The sequence below is a fragment of the Dreissena polymorpha genome, chromosome 10 (genome assembly GCF_020536995.1).
Source record: "Dreissena polymorpha isolate Duluth1 chromosome 10, UMN_Dpol_1.0, whole genome shotgun sequence".
Taxonomy (NCBI): domain Eukaryota; kingdom Metazoa; phylum Mollusca; class Bivalvia; order Myida; family Dreissenidae; genus Dreissena; species Dreissena polymorpha.
Window position 1 is genome coordinate 74887246 of NC_068364.1, and position 17415 is coordinate 74904660.

The 17415-nt window shown below is 34.7% G+C and overlaps 2 protein-coding genes across 7 annotated transcripts in view; one reads left to right on the plus strand and one right to left on the minus strand.

Moving 5' to 3' along the window:
* Nucleotides 1-14: 14 nt before the first annotated feature.
* Nucleotides 15-5161, plus strand: LOC127848780 (uncharacterized). The gene is made up of 3 exons (XM_052381391.1): nt 15-121; nt 1469-1554; nt 2603-5161. The coding sequence occupies exons 1-3, from the start codon at nt 26-28 to the stop codon at nt 2781-2783; spliced, it is 363 nt and encodes a 120-aa protein (XP_052237351.1). The 5' UTR covers nt 15-25; the 3' UTR covers nt 2784-5161.
* Nucleotides 5162-9771: 4610 nt separating this feature from the next.
* Nucleotides 9772-17415, minus strand: part of LOC127848777 (trafficking kinesin-binding protein 1-like) — a 75042-nt gene continuing 67398 nt past the window's right edge. For all 6 annotated transcript variants that reach the window (XM_052381388.1, XM_052381384.1, XM_052381383.1 and 3 more), the window contains one exon: nt 9772-11076. In XM_052381388.1, the coding sequence (XP_052237348.1) occupies nt 10080-11076 (997 nt within the window). In that variant the 3' untranslated portion in view covers nt 9772-10079. The remainder of the gene's footprint in view (nt 11077-17415) is intronic.

The window sequence follows — 17415 nt, forward strand, 5'->3', positions numbered from 1 at the left end:
AGTCTCGTTTTCAGTTTGTTTACAAATGGCGGACAAAGGAAGAAACGCTGATGGTGATGGGCAATCAGAGACAAAATCTAGTCTTGAAGATTTCGTGACTGAGAATTATCAGAAGCAGAAGGTTGCAATTAACTTAACACTTTTATAATTAAAAACGCCAATATTAGAAAATTGCATTTTTCTGCAATGATGAATACAAAAAAATCAAATATCATGGGAACTCACTCATGTCAGTGTATCGCGCTGCTGGTCGAAAATTAATAACTAATTCGCAAAAACGCAGATTTATTACCATAAGTTAAGATTCATTCTTTCAAACAATCATTATTTTACGTAAGATCAGAAAGGTTATAACCTGTCAAAACGTCCGTAAAATCCTGGTCACTCCATCATGTCAATTTATTCGCACTATAGAACCTTTCAGTTATTCGTATTTATTAGTGTAAGAGTTGTGTCCCTTAGCCGGATGTGACGTAATGAGATGATACAAAATCTGCCAGAGAGAAAATTGTACAGTGTCGCTGATAATATCAACGACTCTTGCACTATACCGTATGTGCGTAAATTGCACACATATTTCATTTTTTTATTATATTGACGCCTATTAAAGCTATCGCTTTTTGCATATTTCACTTTAGTACATTGATGCATGAAAATACATTAAACATTCCGTTCAATAACCCTGTGTGTCGCAACACTAATCCCGTACTGTTACCACTAAACTTAAAACGTAAATATTTTATGAAAATGTACCATAACTACCCGTTATAAAATAGCTGTTATCTTGTGTAATACACTTGCTAATCTAATCAACGCTTGAATATTGCACCATAAGTGCATATCTTGTATAATGATAGGTGTGTGTTGTTACTTACTATTAGCGAAAACATTAAAATGCTGTCACACTTTTTGGCTACAGATTAAAATAAATTAGTAAAATTCGAAATCTCCATACTTGGCACTTCTTCGCGACCATTTTTTTGTTAAAAAATCAGTTGACCTTATTTCAGAATAAATTAAATTTAACAAACGAAAACAAGTAATGATGAAAACAAACAACAATTAAATAGATTGATTTTATGTACACAACATATTGTACCTGATTTGAAACTCTATTTGTCTGAAAAAACGTACCTTGTTACACATAAAATAAATTCTCTTGAATAAAGTAAATGTTTGATTTAATTTTTCACACCAATGTTGACACTCTTTGTTTCAGCATTTTTATCCCGGTGTTTTATTGCACCTTTGTTCATCACAACCCGATTATCTTGTTATGATCATATAATTTAGAGTTGTTAAAATAGTGAGATACAATTAATGCCGTTATACAATGTGGTCGGAGTATACAATGTATGAAATATTCTTCCAATTTTAAGCACTTCATTTAACAATGCCATTTGATGCAATATAATATGTTCCGTTACAGTTTATTGACCAATGTTAAAAAAAACATCTCTACATTAAGGATGAAGGACGTTTGGACTCAACAAATGAACTCACTGACCAGAGGACATCTGACTTCTTTTCTCGGGCATTGTCTGAGAGCAGAAGGTACTTTTGACCGTGTTAACCTATTAATAGAAGCTTGATTCAATGAAATATTGACTAACCTTTGAGTCTGTTTGCTGGGAAGCATCAGTGTTTTGGTGTTGTAAGATATTTTAATATTATTCTGTACTGCAGTTAAAACCCTCTAATCCAGATCTTCTCCAAATCAGATAATTGGTTCTCTGATTGCTGAAAGCTAATTATTTGACTGCCAGTCATGAAACATGGCACAATCATTTAACAATATAGTCATATGTTAAAAATCTTCCCAATACTTGAATCCTCTGCCTTCCTGAAATTGGCCGTTTTATCAAATCTGTTAACTTGGGGTTTTCACTTGTATAACATTTACATTATCAGCAACTTGACAATTTTAAAAAGAATGAAGTTTTAACAAATGGAAAAAAAAATATTCATAGTTAAAGCAAATAAATGCATGCATATTGGGACTTCAAATGTACTCATTTTACCAAATAGGCAGATTAATTTTAATTGTTTATGATTCAACAAAATGTTAAGGAATGATAAATATATCATAAATACAATTACTTTCAATTACTTTCAATTGTTAACTATACGCATTCTGATATTCTCTCTAAACCAGACTTATCATGGTTCCTGGGATGGAAAGTTTTCAGTTTATTTTAACAACATAATTATCCCATACTTAAAATACCAAACTCGTGGGATTTCACGTTTCAATTGTTCAAGTATTGTTCTAGTAGTTAGAAAATTTAATTATTTAATATTTGTGCACTAGTAAGATAACACAAAAGATTTATATAACATCTTTGCAGATTACGTTAAAAATTGATCATATACTTATTTGTATATTTGGTTTTTACTAAAGATAACATAGGTGTCAGAGGAATTAATACGAACATTTAATTGAAATGCTTGACAATAAATTCATCATATGAGCCTTGTTCTGAGAAAACTGGGCATAATGCGAATTGCACAGTCTAATCTGGGACAACACTTTACGCACCTGCATTCTGCCCAATTTTCTCAGAACACGACTCATATAAATTTACTGCGTTTAAATCCACAGAATGAGCGCAGAGGTCAACAAATCCCATCGTAAACTGGACAAGATTCACACCGAGTTCGGCACACAAATGGTCAACTCCTGGCAGGCTGAACACATGACCGAGGTCCTCCAACCACATGAGCAAGACTTCATCAATAAGGCAAAGTACCAGAATCCTCAGGCGCCATCAGAGCCAAGCTGAACTATGATTTTAAATTACTTGTTTAAAAGTTATCATCTTTATGTGTTTCATGTTATTCACTGTTTTGATGCACGGTTCAGCATCTAGACACTCCATAGAAGCCAAGTTGAATAGCTGGATGGGGATTTTAAATTACTCATTTAAGTGTTATCATCTTTCAGTGTTAATTGTTGTTTTTCATCATCTTTCAGTGTTTCATGTTTTTCACCATTTTGATACATTTTCCAGAAATAGCAAAAAAGCATTTAATTGTTCTTCAAAAGTTCAGTGTTTTATTTGATATTTTGATGTATTGTTTGCTCTTTGGTGATGAATTTGTCTTAATTTTTCATTTATGTTCCCTGTTTCAATTTTCTTTAACAAAGGAAAACAATAACAGCCTCAAATGTAAAGAATATATTTTGGATCTTTCCAAATTCTTGTTATGTTTTTTTGTGGTGAACAAATGTCCATTTTACTTGAAGAATCATTTTTGTCAAGTCTAGCAACAGTTATTTTTACATTATAATAAATGTATTTTAATACTCGATCTTTACTATGGTACATGTATTTATAATAAAAACATGTTCACTGCCTGTTCATATTTTCGTTGCTATTGCAATTTATGTTTGACTGTAAGTCAGACAATTTGATAGAAAGTTGTTCTCATCTATTTTTGACTCAATAAAATGTTTAAATGGTTTGTCTGTTGTGTAGTCAGATCCATTGTTGTTTGCATATTAATTCCCAACTGAATTGAGACTTCTCAGCCTTATCACTTGGGATAACATGGTGTTAGATTTATGCATATATTGTTCATTAATAGATTATACTATAATTATGTTTGTTCAATATTATTTTGTTTTTTTCAATGACTAAAGGTCACTTAAAAATTCGCTTTGTTACTTCTTGATATTATTGTTTTCAGAAGTGCTGTTCTGCAATGCTCAATCAACTATTCATTATTCATAAAGGTATGACCTGACTATTAACACCATACATTTTACATCATATGTCTTTTTTATACCCCCTCTAAATGAAGTTTAAGGGGGTATATGGGAGTGAGCTTGTCTGTCGGTCAGTCTATCTGTAGGTCCATGTCCGCTCTCTAATTCAAGTAGTTTTCATCTGATCTTCACCAAACTTGGTCAGAAGTTGTATCTTCATGATGTCTAGGCCAAGTTCGAACATGGGCCTTGCCTTGTCAAAAACTAGGTCTAGGGTTACTTAGTGAGTTTTAAACATTGAGCATGGTGTCCGATCTCTAATTAAAGTATTTTTTTATCCGATCTTCACCACACTTGGTCAGAAGTTGTATCTAGATGATGTGTAGGTCAAGTTCGAACATGGGCCATGCAGGGTCAAAAACCAGGTCACTGGGTCACTTAATGCTTGTTAAACATTGAGCATGGTGTCCGCTGTTTTTTGTGAAGACAACATGCAAAATATTCTGTGTCAATGTGTCATGTGCGGGTATTCGTCATGTCTGTGACAAAGCTCTAGTTTACATACACATGGTTTAACATTCTGTTAATTAATTGGTCATATTCTTGCAATTGTTTTTATGCAAATCCTGAAAACTTGCATCAATTGGAAAATGGAGTATAAGGTATTAACAGAGGGTTGTAAAATAATAAATGCAATAAAACTTTTCAAAGTTTATTGTGTTTTGGGATAACAATATCCTGGTTATCTAAAAACATTAGGGTACAAAAACATACCTAAAAGCAACAACACAAGCTAGGGGATTCCCTTCTACACATACACAGAATAATGGTAGTATAGTTAAAGGATGATAGAGATGGAAAATTGTAAGAAGATGCAAATTTGTTACACAATAGCGCCATCTATTTCTTGATATAGTTTGGGAAAATTAACGGGTCATTGATCTTATGTGAAAATAAAAATAAAGTCAGATACAAATATTCATATTTACAGTAAATGACACTAATTTCTTTCTTTTGTCATGATTAAGACTTGAGATGTGAAGGTACTGTACATACAATTTTATTTTCTTAATGAACAGCGGCCCTGCTCTGCTAAAATCGATGTTTAAGTGTACAGGAATACTGTAGTAATATATAAACTTGTGGAATAACAGCATGAAGGATAAAAAAATCTATTTGCCCGAGCGATTGGTCATCGAAATTAATAAAAGAAAACATGAACATAAATAAGTACTGGTAATAATTAAAATGACATACTTTTTAAAAACAGCTTGCTTTTGCAGTTTACAATTTACACATGGTTTCACAAATTCTGTATAACTATGTAACACATTTTAACAACCACTACGTATTTGAGCATTCTTGCAAATTATATAAGTTTATGTGTACAAAAATCCATTTGTGGATAAATATAAAGGAAACTGATAGTTATAATTACACCCCCCCCCCCCCCCCCCGAAAAAAAAAGTTTTTGTTTAAATGTTGAGTAATCTTTGTTTCAAAATGACATTCCAGCAGTTTATTTCGTAAACAGGTTAAATCATAAACAGTACAAAAGGCGCGTAATCTCCAGGTTAAAACTAGAGCTTTGTCACAGACGTGACGAATACCCCCACATGCCGCATTGACACATAATATTTGCATGTCGTCTTCACAAAAAAAGCGGACATGCTCAATTTTTAAAAAGCACTAAGTGACCCCTTGACCTAGTTTTTGACCCAGAAAGGCCCATGTTCTAACTTGGCCTTAAGATTATCTCCATAAAACTTCTGACCAAGTTTGGTGAAGATCGGATGTAAACTACTTGAATTAGAGAGCAGACACCATGCTGAATGTTAAAAAACACACTCAGTGACCCTGTGACCTAGTTTTAGGCCCGGAATGGCCCATGTTCAAACTTGTCCTAGAGATCATTTAGATAAAACTTGTGACCAAGTTTGGTGAGGATTGGATGAAAACTACTTGAATTAGAGAGCGGACAACATGGTGAGGTTTAAAACGCACTTAGATACCCCATGACCTAGTTTTTTACCCAGCATGACCCATATTCAAACTTGACATAGACATCATCTAGATACAACTTCTGACCAAGTTTAGTGACGATTGGATGAAAACTACTTGAATTAGAGAGCGGACAACATTGTGATGTTTAAAACGCACTAAGTGACCCCGTGACCTTGTTTTTGACCCGACATGACCTTTATTCAAACTTGCCCTAGACATTATCAAGATACAACTTCTGACCAATTTTGGTGAAGATTGGATAAAAACTACTTGAATTAGAGAGCGGACAATATGGTGAGGTTTAAAACACACTAAGTGACCCCGTGATCTAGTTTTTGACCCGGCATGGCCCATGTTCGAACTTGGCCTACACATCATCTAGTTACAACTTCTGACCAAGTGTGGTGAAGATCGGATTTAAACTACTTGAAATAGAGAGCGGACACCATGCTCAATGTGTTAAACAAACTAAGTGACTCTGTGACCTAGTTTTTGATTTGGCATGGCCCATGTTCGAACTTGGCCTTCAGATCATCTAGATAAAATTTCTGACCAAGTTTGGTGAAGATCAGATGAAAACTACTTGAATAAGAGAGAGGACACCATGCTCAATGTGTTAAACATACTAAGTGACCCCGTGACCTAGTTTTTGACCCGGCAAGGCCCATGTTCGAACTTGGCCTTAAGATCATCGAGATACAACTTCTGACCAAGTTTGGTGAAGATCGGATGAAAACTACTTGAATTAGAGAGCGGACAACATGTTGAATGTTTAAAACGCACTAAGTGACCCCGTGACCAGTTTTTGACCCGGCAAGGCCCATGTTCGAACTTGGCCTAGACATCATTTAGGTACAACTTCTGACCAAGTTAGGTGAAGATCGGATCAAAACTACTTGAATTAGAGAGTGAACACTTAATACGGACCGACAGACAGACCGACCGACAGACAAGTTCACTCCTATATACCCCCCTAAACTTCGTTTGTGGGGGTATAAAGAAAGTTTTTGTTTAACTGTTGAGTAATCTTTGTTTCAAAATGACATTCCAGCAGTTTATTTCGTAAACAGGTAAAATGCGAAAAATCATAAACTGTTTAGAGTACAAAAGGCGTGTAATCTACAGCTTAAAATGAGATAGTCATTACATAAAAGATCGGATCAATACAAGCAGTAGGCTCGACAAAACAATAAACAGCATATATGATACGTAATTTGGTCCAACTATATACTATTAACCTTTCCCACTTCTAGTTTATTAAATGCAGTTAATGCTATGTGAAGTATGTGAAAGTTATGAATTTAGAATAAGACATGATTACATGTATATCTGTGAGGTTAATAGCTCTATATAAGAAGTATATAGCACCAGCTTATATTACGATGCAATATGATACAACCATTTGTTCCCCCAAATCATGCTATGAGAATTTTCACAATGATAATATATCAATTCATTGAAAAAGTGAGTCGGAGAATCTGCTTATTATGTAAACATGTGAGCAACCCAAAGCATTGAATATTGTTCGTTTCTCCGAATAATTATGCTAAACATGAGCTTTTTAGGGAAAAGATTTTCAGAATGACAATATTTACTTGTATATTTGATTATTGTCACAACTATTAAGACAACTAAATTTGCAGATTGTTAAGTATTGATTATACAAATATGTTAACTCTCCCCTAGCTATGTGTTTTTTTATCTTAAGTTTTGTACCAAACTTTGAATTCTAACTTAGTTACTAGGAAAAAGAAATATTTCCAGGCAACATTTGCTATTTGTAAGCAACTTATGATCACATGGATATTTAACAACATAGTGAATGAGACAAAAAAGGAAAACTAACAAGGAAGACAATACAGAAAAAATGAAAGCCCTGAAATGAACTCATAAAAAATGAACACTTAACAAATGCACACATGTACAAAAACAAATGCAACACAAATGCATTCATTATACTTCAACTTAAAAGCATTATTCAAATGCTTATTTCTAATATTGATACTTTGTGTTTTTTTTATTTTTGCCTTGTTTTTAAAATACTGCTAATCCATTTTGATGTTTTTTGGGGCATTTAGTCAGAATTGATATTAATTTAAATATATAATTGACTACTAAATAAGTTTGAAACCATTTAACACTTTATGCTAAAGCATTAATTTTATAAATGACCAGTAAATGTAGAACAAACTCCTAAATGTTTCACGTGCTAAATAATAACACATTTTCATTACTTACAGCAAATATTTTGAATTTTATAGTATTGAATTGGTTTTGTTATATGGTTAAAAATAACAACAAAACCCACCAAAGTTCTATTTATTTAAAAACAAGGCAAGAAAAAAACAACAAAACTTCAATTCTTTCATAATGTAGAAAGTAATAAAAATAGATTGCTAGAACCTATCTTTAAAAGCACTACTCTCTTTGTAATTTTTATATATATATCACATATAGTCCTTTTTTTAAATCTAAAACACTATATATTAAATATGTTTCAAAATATGTACACAATCAAAATTTACAATTTAATATGTTCAAAATTAAAAGAATACTAACAATAACATCATACAAATTTATGTCCTTAAATATCTAAAATTAAAACATATGTCTTTAATCCACATCATTCATCACTCTTGTATGCAAAGCAACTACTAGAAAATATAGTATACATTTGACTTTGTTAACCTGTTTTTCAAGCATTTTTAAGTTTATATTAACATAAGAGCAATTAACATATCACAGGAGTATAAGAAAATACTATAAAAGTCTTCATTTCAGTATAAAAGGGACTTGTTTAGATTTTTAATTTTGTACCCCGAAATGTATTTACTCACTACTTATAGAAGCTGCAGGTTATTGTAATAGCAAGAAAAAAAAGTATTTTTTACCTTTTTGGGGATTCAACCCCAGTACTTTTTTGAGCGAAATCTAACACACTAACACTACCATACTGAGAAAATGTCCTTTGAATGGGTTTTGTGGAAAAAAAAACCACAAACAACAAAATATTGAAATAAGTGAATTTGTGCTTTGCTGACTATTTGCTTTCAGCAGAAATTATTTGTAATTGCAAAATGATGGCTTTTGTTAAAATCTTTTACAAACAAAGCATTTTGGATTTACATCTATTTACTTAACTTTTTTTCTGTTTTCAACAGTGTACAAAACTATTAAAATCTTCACATATGCAGATGTAAAACATGTTGGCATACATGTAGAAAACACATGTTTATATACTTTTATGAACAAACCAATTACTTAGCACATAATTATGCAATATTGAAAGCATCAATAATAAGTTTGAATTTTAAATGAGAGAACTTCTTGCCACATTAAAAGCATTCTTGCTTTAAAAACAACAACATAATAAATGCTTGTAATGAACTATTGGAAAATAAAACTATCTTGTTAATTGATGCTTTTGAAGACATTCTGATATACAGGCATGAACCAACCCTCATTTAACTTTAACCCGAATGCCAGCTGGCTACAGTGCATACATTTTGCTATCTAAAATTACTCAGAACTTCTCAGTCTTTAATTATGTGAATAATTATATTCACATTAACCAATTTATGCCTAGTGGACTCTCCCATCCTTCTAAATTGGATAATTTATTTAAAAAATTAGGGATGTCTAGTATATTTATTTCTATATTTAGAATATTTCTTACAGAAATTCATTTAAGCAAACAGCACAGACCCTGATGAGACGCCGCATCATGCGGCATCTCATCTGGGTCTACGCTGTTTGCTAAGGCCTTTTTTCTAGATGCTAGGCATAAATGGGTTAAACCAATGAGGCAATGACACATAAGCATATAACCGTATATAACAGAATATATGAGAGATAACTGAGTGTACATGTCCAATGAATTTAAATACTTGCACCAACTAAATGAAGCTATTCTGTGAAAACCTGATTAAAGAAAGTTCAAAATCTGCATACATTATTTATAGCGGACATCACGATCTAATGGACCGCGATATATTGGAGTTACAGTGTACACCTAGTTCTGATTTTTCACAAGAATGCATGTTCAGGAAAACAGCAGATTTCACATTAAATCAGTCTGAAAAATACATTTCATAGACTCAAAACCCTGTTCAACTCGTTCATGGCAAGATTTAAATGTATACAACTATTTCAAATGATGACTGAACTTCTGTAAGAGATTAAGGCCTAAAGATTCCATCTTTGTCTGAACAAGGCCTTCAAAGCCCTGTGTGAAGCTTCAAATCGGTTTAAACGTAGACATTTAACACACTGGAGTCCTATGTGAATAGTTAAATCAGTCTTAACATAAGGAAAATTTCACAGACTCAAGTCCCACGTGTTGCAATAAGTTTGTTTGAACTGATCTTTACAAGCTTGAGTCCCTGTGCAACTTTGCTAAGGCCCCTAAAACTCCACCAGCAGTCCGCGAGGATAACAACGATCCTAGCTGCGACTTCTTCCCCTTCTCCTGCACCGAACTCGTCGAGGAGCAGTTGTTTGTTGCGCCGGACCCACTTGCTGCCATGGCAACAGAAGTGGACCACGATGAACTTGAGGTTGACAAGGTCAAGTTTGGCAACGAGGTCGACTGCGGCAAGGACAGAGAATTGGGACGGAGATTGTCCGAGTTTTGTGAGATTTGTGCGTTGTGTGTGCCTCCAGTTTTATCGTTATCACTACAGCTTGGCGTTACACCAGTAATGAAGCCATACAGAGAAAACCCAGTGTTTTTCAGTTTGTTAATCACCCCCGGGGGATTAGTTTCCCCTGAGACTACGGGCGAAGACGATGGCTGCCCGACCACCATTAACCCCCGCCCCAAGCCCTGTACTGATCCTGGCATGTGACCAGCTATTGCTGACACCCAAGAAGACGTGTTCGAACTGGAACTTACACTCGCTGAGTTCATGCTGTTAAGACTCTTTAATTGCTGGTCAATATTGGTTCCACTATCATGACCTTGACCTAGATATGACCTGTCACCTTGACCTAGATATGACCTGCCACCTTGACCTAGATATGACCTGTCACCTTGACCTGTACTTGACCTTGGGGTCGAAGATGAAGGTGACGGGATCAACCGGTAGTTATTCGTAGTAAGGGTCAAAGTGGTAGCGGGAGTCAAATTCCCCACAGGTACGAAATGTCGGTCAGACACAATGCTGGGGAATCGACTGGGATTCGAGCTGACAGGTCGATGCAGCGGTGAAGAGCTGCGTGAATGGTCCTCGTCAGGTTTGATGTCTCGCTCGTTGAGAATGGAGGCCAGGCCCAGAGACATGCTGTAGGTGCTGGTTCCCATGGCAGCTGTCTGCGTGCATATCGCCATTCTCGGTGCTGTGGACGATGTGCAAGGGGTCACTCTGAAATGTTCAGAAAATGGGGCTTTATTGGATTTTATATGTAAAATGTACCTTATTGGATGGTTAGGCTTTCACACTATTGTATCAGCAACAGAAATTTCATGCACTGACATGTACATAAAATATGTGAAAATCAGCTGAATACCATTTCCCCTACTTCAAATTGTTGCTTTTTTACACAGATACCACATAACACAAACCTTTTTTTATAAAAAATTGTCAATCAAAAGCCAGGAAATCAGGTGAAAAGAGGATGATTCATATGCCTGCAAGCAGATAGGAGAGTTTTCCCTCTCAACCTTCCAGTTATTTTTCTAACTGAAACTATCCTCTCCTGAATTTTTTAACTCACCTGATTGCTCAGGTGAGCTTTTGTGACCGGTATTTGTCTGTCGTCCGTCTGTCCGTTAACATTTGTTCGTAAACACTCTTAGAGGCCACATTTATTGTCTGATCTTCATGAAACTTGGTCAGAAGCTTAGTCCCAATGAAATCTCGGTCGAGTTCGAACTGGGTCGTGCCGGGTCAAAAACTAGGTCACTAGGTAAAAAAAAAGAAAAAAATTGTAAACACTGTCACATTTCATGCCCAATCTTCATGTAACTTTGTCAAAATGTTTGTCTTAATGCAGACCTGTTTACCCTAACGATTGCTTCTCAGTAGCATGGAGGGCATCTCTCAGTAGTTTTGGGCTGTTGTCAGTAGTTTAAACCTTTTCAATCATTTTGAGCATTAAAACACCATGACTGGGTACATAAATCATTAGATGACTTTACTTGCAAATAATTTAATCTGTTAAGTGATTTCATTTTGCTTTTATTTGTTACAGCCTGTGCCATTTGGATTGGGAAAATTATAGCTTGATAAACCATGAAATTGGAAAAAAATAGCGCGATAAACCATGAAATTGGGAAACATTAAGCATTATAAATATGATTATAAGTAACAGAAAATTGTTTTTAAGTGCATGTTTGACAGCATTTTTATATTATAAAGTGCTGCTTTAATGTCTTCTTACAATGAAAAGACAATATTTAGTTAATATCCATTCACATGCATATTAAACTTGCAATAATCTATAGATTCTTAAATACACCATTTGATCATAAGCTTTTTAAGAGTAGCTATTAATTTAATTCAGTATTTTTTTTTAAATTAAATATCATAAGGGGAAAACATAAACAACAAGAGCTGTTTGTAAAACATGCATGCCCCCCATATGGGCTCTTCGTTGTAGTGACAGCCATTGTGTGAGTCGATGCGCATGCGCGTGTGTGAAGACGTGAAATTCGTAGCTGTGACAAAATGTTAAAATTTACATGGATTTAATGCAATGAAGTGAGTAAAATTTGGACTAATATGAAGCGCAACATCCATGCTAAATGTCTCCAAAGAAAAGTAAAAACTCAAAAGAAGGTAAAAAGGAAAATTTAAGTTCTAAACGAAAAACAATATCACCTATTGAAACTGAACAAGCGAGCACGGGATTCCCGCACATTAAAACCTGTCAAACAGGTTCAAACTCGAGTGTAAACAACGACGACGAAGCGAAACGTGTAAACAGGTCAACTACGCCAACGCATTTTACATTTGGTAGCACAGTTAACAGTTCGCAATATCATATCCCTGAGTATAATTGGAATATGAATTTTCCGGGAGCACCACAATACGGAACGCAGTTTGGAATCGCATCCCCTCCCTGCAATCAATTTGGGACTTTCAGTCAAGGCAGTCAGGTACCTCCGATGTGGGCATCCGAAATGATCGAGGACGTGAAAAAGATCAAAACGCAAGTATCAAAAATCGATAAAATTGAAGAGTGCATGAACAAAATGATCAAAAGAGTTGAATTTCTCGAAGAAAAAGTAAATTCCATTGAAACAAGTCTAAATTTCTTTAACGAACAATTTGAAATGACAAAGAAAACGTTAACGGAGTCGAAAAACCAAATCAAAGATTTTCATGAAAAGGTGACGAAAATCGAAGATACACTACACACATATGACAAAAAAATCACCCAGATTGATGAAGCTACCGACAAACTTGAATTTCATAGCTTACGTGAAAATCTTCTGTTTCATGGTATTGCGGAAACGTCAAGCCAAGAAAACTGTGACGAAATTATTAAAACGCTCATTAAAGAAGTTCTCCACATCGACAAAAATATCATCCTTGACAGAGTACACAGAATAGGTCAGAGTAAACCATCTAAAACGAGACCTATTGTAGCAAAATTCCATCTTTACGAAGATCGAGAGCTGGTGCGAAAAACAGCAATTGAGCGGAGCCAAGACCTGAAAGCACTCCATCAAGGCATCGGTATCCAACAAACGAGGGGGACCCTAGAGAAAAGACGCAACAAGCAGCACTTGGTAGACCGGGAACGAGCAGCCGGTAGAACAACAAAATGGGCGGGACCGAAACTACTATCCAGAGGAGCGGACGGGAACTTCCGGGAAGTTAATATGTAGGACACTGAGAAGTTCAAAATCATCTCGTGGAATGTGAACGGACTCAATAGAAAAATAAATGACTGTGACTTTCTACAATTAATCAGCGATTACGACCTTGTTGTATTAAGTGAAACTTGGACAAGCAAAACGCAATCAACAAACATCGAAATTCAAAACTATCTTAGTGAACACATTTATGGACATAAATCATATGGGATTAAAAAAGGTCGTCAAGCCGGAGGTATTTCAATTTATTATAAAACAACATTTAAAAACAAGAGTTCCGCGGTCGGAGATGACCGCATTGAAGCCGGATTTTTGATTTAAATGACAGGAAAGTACCTTTCGTGTTTTTGTCAATGCAATACTTAAATTACTGAAATATTGTTCAAAGGTCAAAATGAAATGTAAGTACTTTTCAAGGCATGAGCAAACCTTGTGTTATGTTTTGAATGCATGCATATACATGAACAACAATAACATTTAAGGTCACAAATATGAACTTGAATTGACAATTAGGAAAGTTTGATCTCAATTTTTTTATTTTTTAACATTTTTACATTCAAGGTCACGGTGACCTTGACCTTAAAATGACCAGTGGTCATCTACTAGTTCTGGCCAACCTTCATATCAAGTTTGAAGACTCTAGGTCTAAGCATACCAAAGTATTAACAACTTTAACATATTTACATCCAAGGTCACAGTGACCTCGACCTTCAAATGAATGACCTTGAAATGACCAGTGGTCATCTAAGTGTGCTTGCAAACCTTTACGTCAAGTTTGAGATTCTAGGTCCAAGCATACCAAAGTTATAACAATTTTAACATTTTAACATTGAAGGTCACAGTGACCTTGACCTTCAAATGAATGACATTGAAATGAGCAGTGGTGATCTTCTAGTACTGGCCAACCTTTATGTCAAGTTTGAAGACTCTAGGTACAAGCATACCAAAGTTATAACATGGAATAAGAACTTTAACATTTTTACCTACCAAAGTTATAAGAACTTTAACATTTTTACATTCAAGGTCACAGTGACCTTGACCTTAGAATGAATGACCTTGAAATGACCAGTGGTCATCTAAGTGTGCTTGCAAACCTTCATGTCAAGTTTGAAGACTCTATGTCCAAGCATACCAAAGTTATAACAATTTTAACATTTTAACATTTAAGGTCACAGTGACCTTGACCTTCAAATGAATGACATTGAAATGACCAGTGGTCATCTTCTAGTACTGGCCAATCTTTATTTCAAGTTTGAAGACTCTAGGTACAAGCATACCAAAGTTATAACATGAAATAAGAACTTTAACATTTTTACATTCAAGGTCACAGTGACCTTGACCTTCAAATGAATGACCTTGAAATGTCCAGTGGTTACTTACTAGTTCTGGCCAACCTTCATGTCAAGTTTCAAGACTCTAGGTCCAAGCATACCAAAGTTATAACAACTTTAACATTTTTACATTCAAGGTCACAGTGACCTTGACCTTCAAATGAATGACCTTGAAATGTCCAGTGGTTACTTACTAGTTCTGGCCAACCTTCATGTCAAGTTTCAAGACTCTAGGTCCAAGCATACCAAAGTTATAACAACTTTAACATTTTTATATTGAAGGTCACAGTGACCTTCACCTTCAAATGAATGACCTTGAAATGACCAGTGGTCATCTGTTAATCCTGGCCAACCTTCATGTCAAGTTTGAAGACTCTAGGTCCAAGCATACCAAAGTTATACCATGAAATAAGAACTTTAACATTTTTACATTCAAGGTCACAGTGACCTTGACCTTCAAATGAATGACCTTGAAATGACCAGTGGTTACTAACTAGTTATGGCCAACCTTCATGTCAAGTTTCAAGACTCTAGGTCCAAGCATACCAAAGTTATAACAACTTTAACATTTTTTATATTGAAGGTCACAGTGACCTTGACCTTCAAATGAATGACCTTGAAATGACCAGTGGTCATCTGTTAATCCTGGCCAACCTTCATGTCAAGTTTGAAGACTCTAGGTCCAAGCATACCAAAGTTATACCATGAAATAAGAACTTTAACATTTTCGAGCACGCCGCCCGCCCGCCCCCCCCGCCCGCCCGCCCGACAACATCAATCTATAAGCCGAGATTTTTTCGAAAAAAATCCGGCTAATAAAATAACTGTTGCAGAAAAAGATAATTATGGAATAGTATGGTTGAAATTAGATCAATCACTGTTTGATTTTGATAAAAATGTATACTTGTGTTGTACATACATTCCACCTATCACTTCAAAAGTATTAAAAGACAAAGATTTTGATTTTTTTGAGGAATTAGAAAAAGGCATCGAAAAATATTGTAATTTAGGCCTTACATACATTGTTGGAGATTTAAACTCAAGAACTGGGAATTTATCAGACATATTAGAATATGACAAACATTTAGATGGCGATACCACTTTAAATACAAACAACTCTTACTTTACGCCCACGAGTTTTCCTAAACGCATGAATCAAGATCACGTGATTGACATTCAAGGTCGCGCTTTGATCTCCATGTGCAAAATCACCAGTCACATTATTGCCAACGGTCGATTAGCGCAAGATAAACATGGGAATTACACTTTCAGTTCATCACATGGCCTCAGTGTAACGGATTATTTATTAATGCAAAAGGATTCGCTCGATCGGAATTTTGTTAAAGAATTTGAAGTTCTAGACTGGACAGAATTTTCTGACCATGCAGCTCTATATTTTAGTTTAAATATGAAAAATCACACCAAAAAGACACCATTTAATATTAATGAATCTAATACAACAGAAACTAAAAAAATAGTGTATGACGAATCTAAAATTAATGAATTTAATACGTTAATAAAAAATACAATTCAAAACTTAAATACATTGTTTGATGAAAATAAAACGGTAGATGAGAAAACTAGTATTTTGACTAAATACCTTCAAGAAAACAGTGCATGCATATTCGGCAAAGTAATAAAAATAAATTCGCACAACAGGCAACATAAAAAACCACAATGGTTCGATTCAACCTGTAAAAATGCAAAAGACAATTTCAAACACGCAAAAAATGCTTTCAATAAAAGTAAAACTGATGCAAACAGACACAATTTTATTCAGCACAGAACAAAATATAACGATGTAAGACGAAAAGCAAAACACCGCTATAGAGTCGTAGAAGGGGCACGGTTAACTAATATAGCTAAAACACAGCCTAAAATTTTTTGGAAAAATATTAAAAAATGTCATAAACAACACGCGAGTATTCCCGACAACATCAATATAGAAAACATGTATGAACATTTCAATAATTTATATAGTAATGATATAAACGACATGTCCAATGAAAACATTGACAATATTCATGACAACACTAGCAACAGCGAAACAAATGATTTTCTTGACTCCCCGATAACAGAGAATGAAATACAACAAGCATTATCAACACAACACAACGGAAAATCAAGCGGGCCGGATCAGATACCAGCTGAACTAATCAAAGCTTCATACACCATCATAAAACCACATCTGACACATATATTCAATAACATATTTGAAAGTGGAAATTACCCGAAAGATTGGGGACTAGGTTACATTACACCAATTTATAAAAGTGGTGACCCAAATCAAGCAGAAAACTATCGCGGAATAACCCTAAATAATATAATATCAAAGATTTATTGACAAGTGTTATTAAACCGACTAACCAAATGGTGCGAATCGAACAAATCAATATCTGAATTCCAATACGGTTATCATAAAGGCAAAAGTACTGTAGATTGTATTTTTATACTAAACAGTCTAATAAATAAAGTACTAAATTCGGGCCAAAAATTATACTGCATTTTCATTGATTATGCTAAATGCTATGATAGCATAAACCGTGCAC

Excerpts from the sequence above, each read along its gene's own strand:
- LOC127848780 (XM_052381391.1), top strand. The coding sequence starts at position 26 with ATGGCGGACAAAGGAAGAAACGCTGATGGTGATGGGCAATCAGAGACA. Across the intron at positions 122-1,468 it reads AGAATTATCAGAAGCAGAAG|GATGAAGGACGTTTGGACTC; the intron begins GTTGCAATTAAC and ends CTCTACATTAAG. Across the intron at positions 1,555-2,602 it reads GCATTGTCTGAGAGCAGAAG|AATGAGCGCAGAGGTCAACA; the intron begins GTACTTTTGACC and ends TTAAATCCACAG.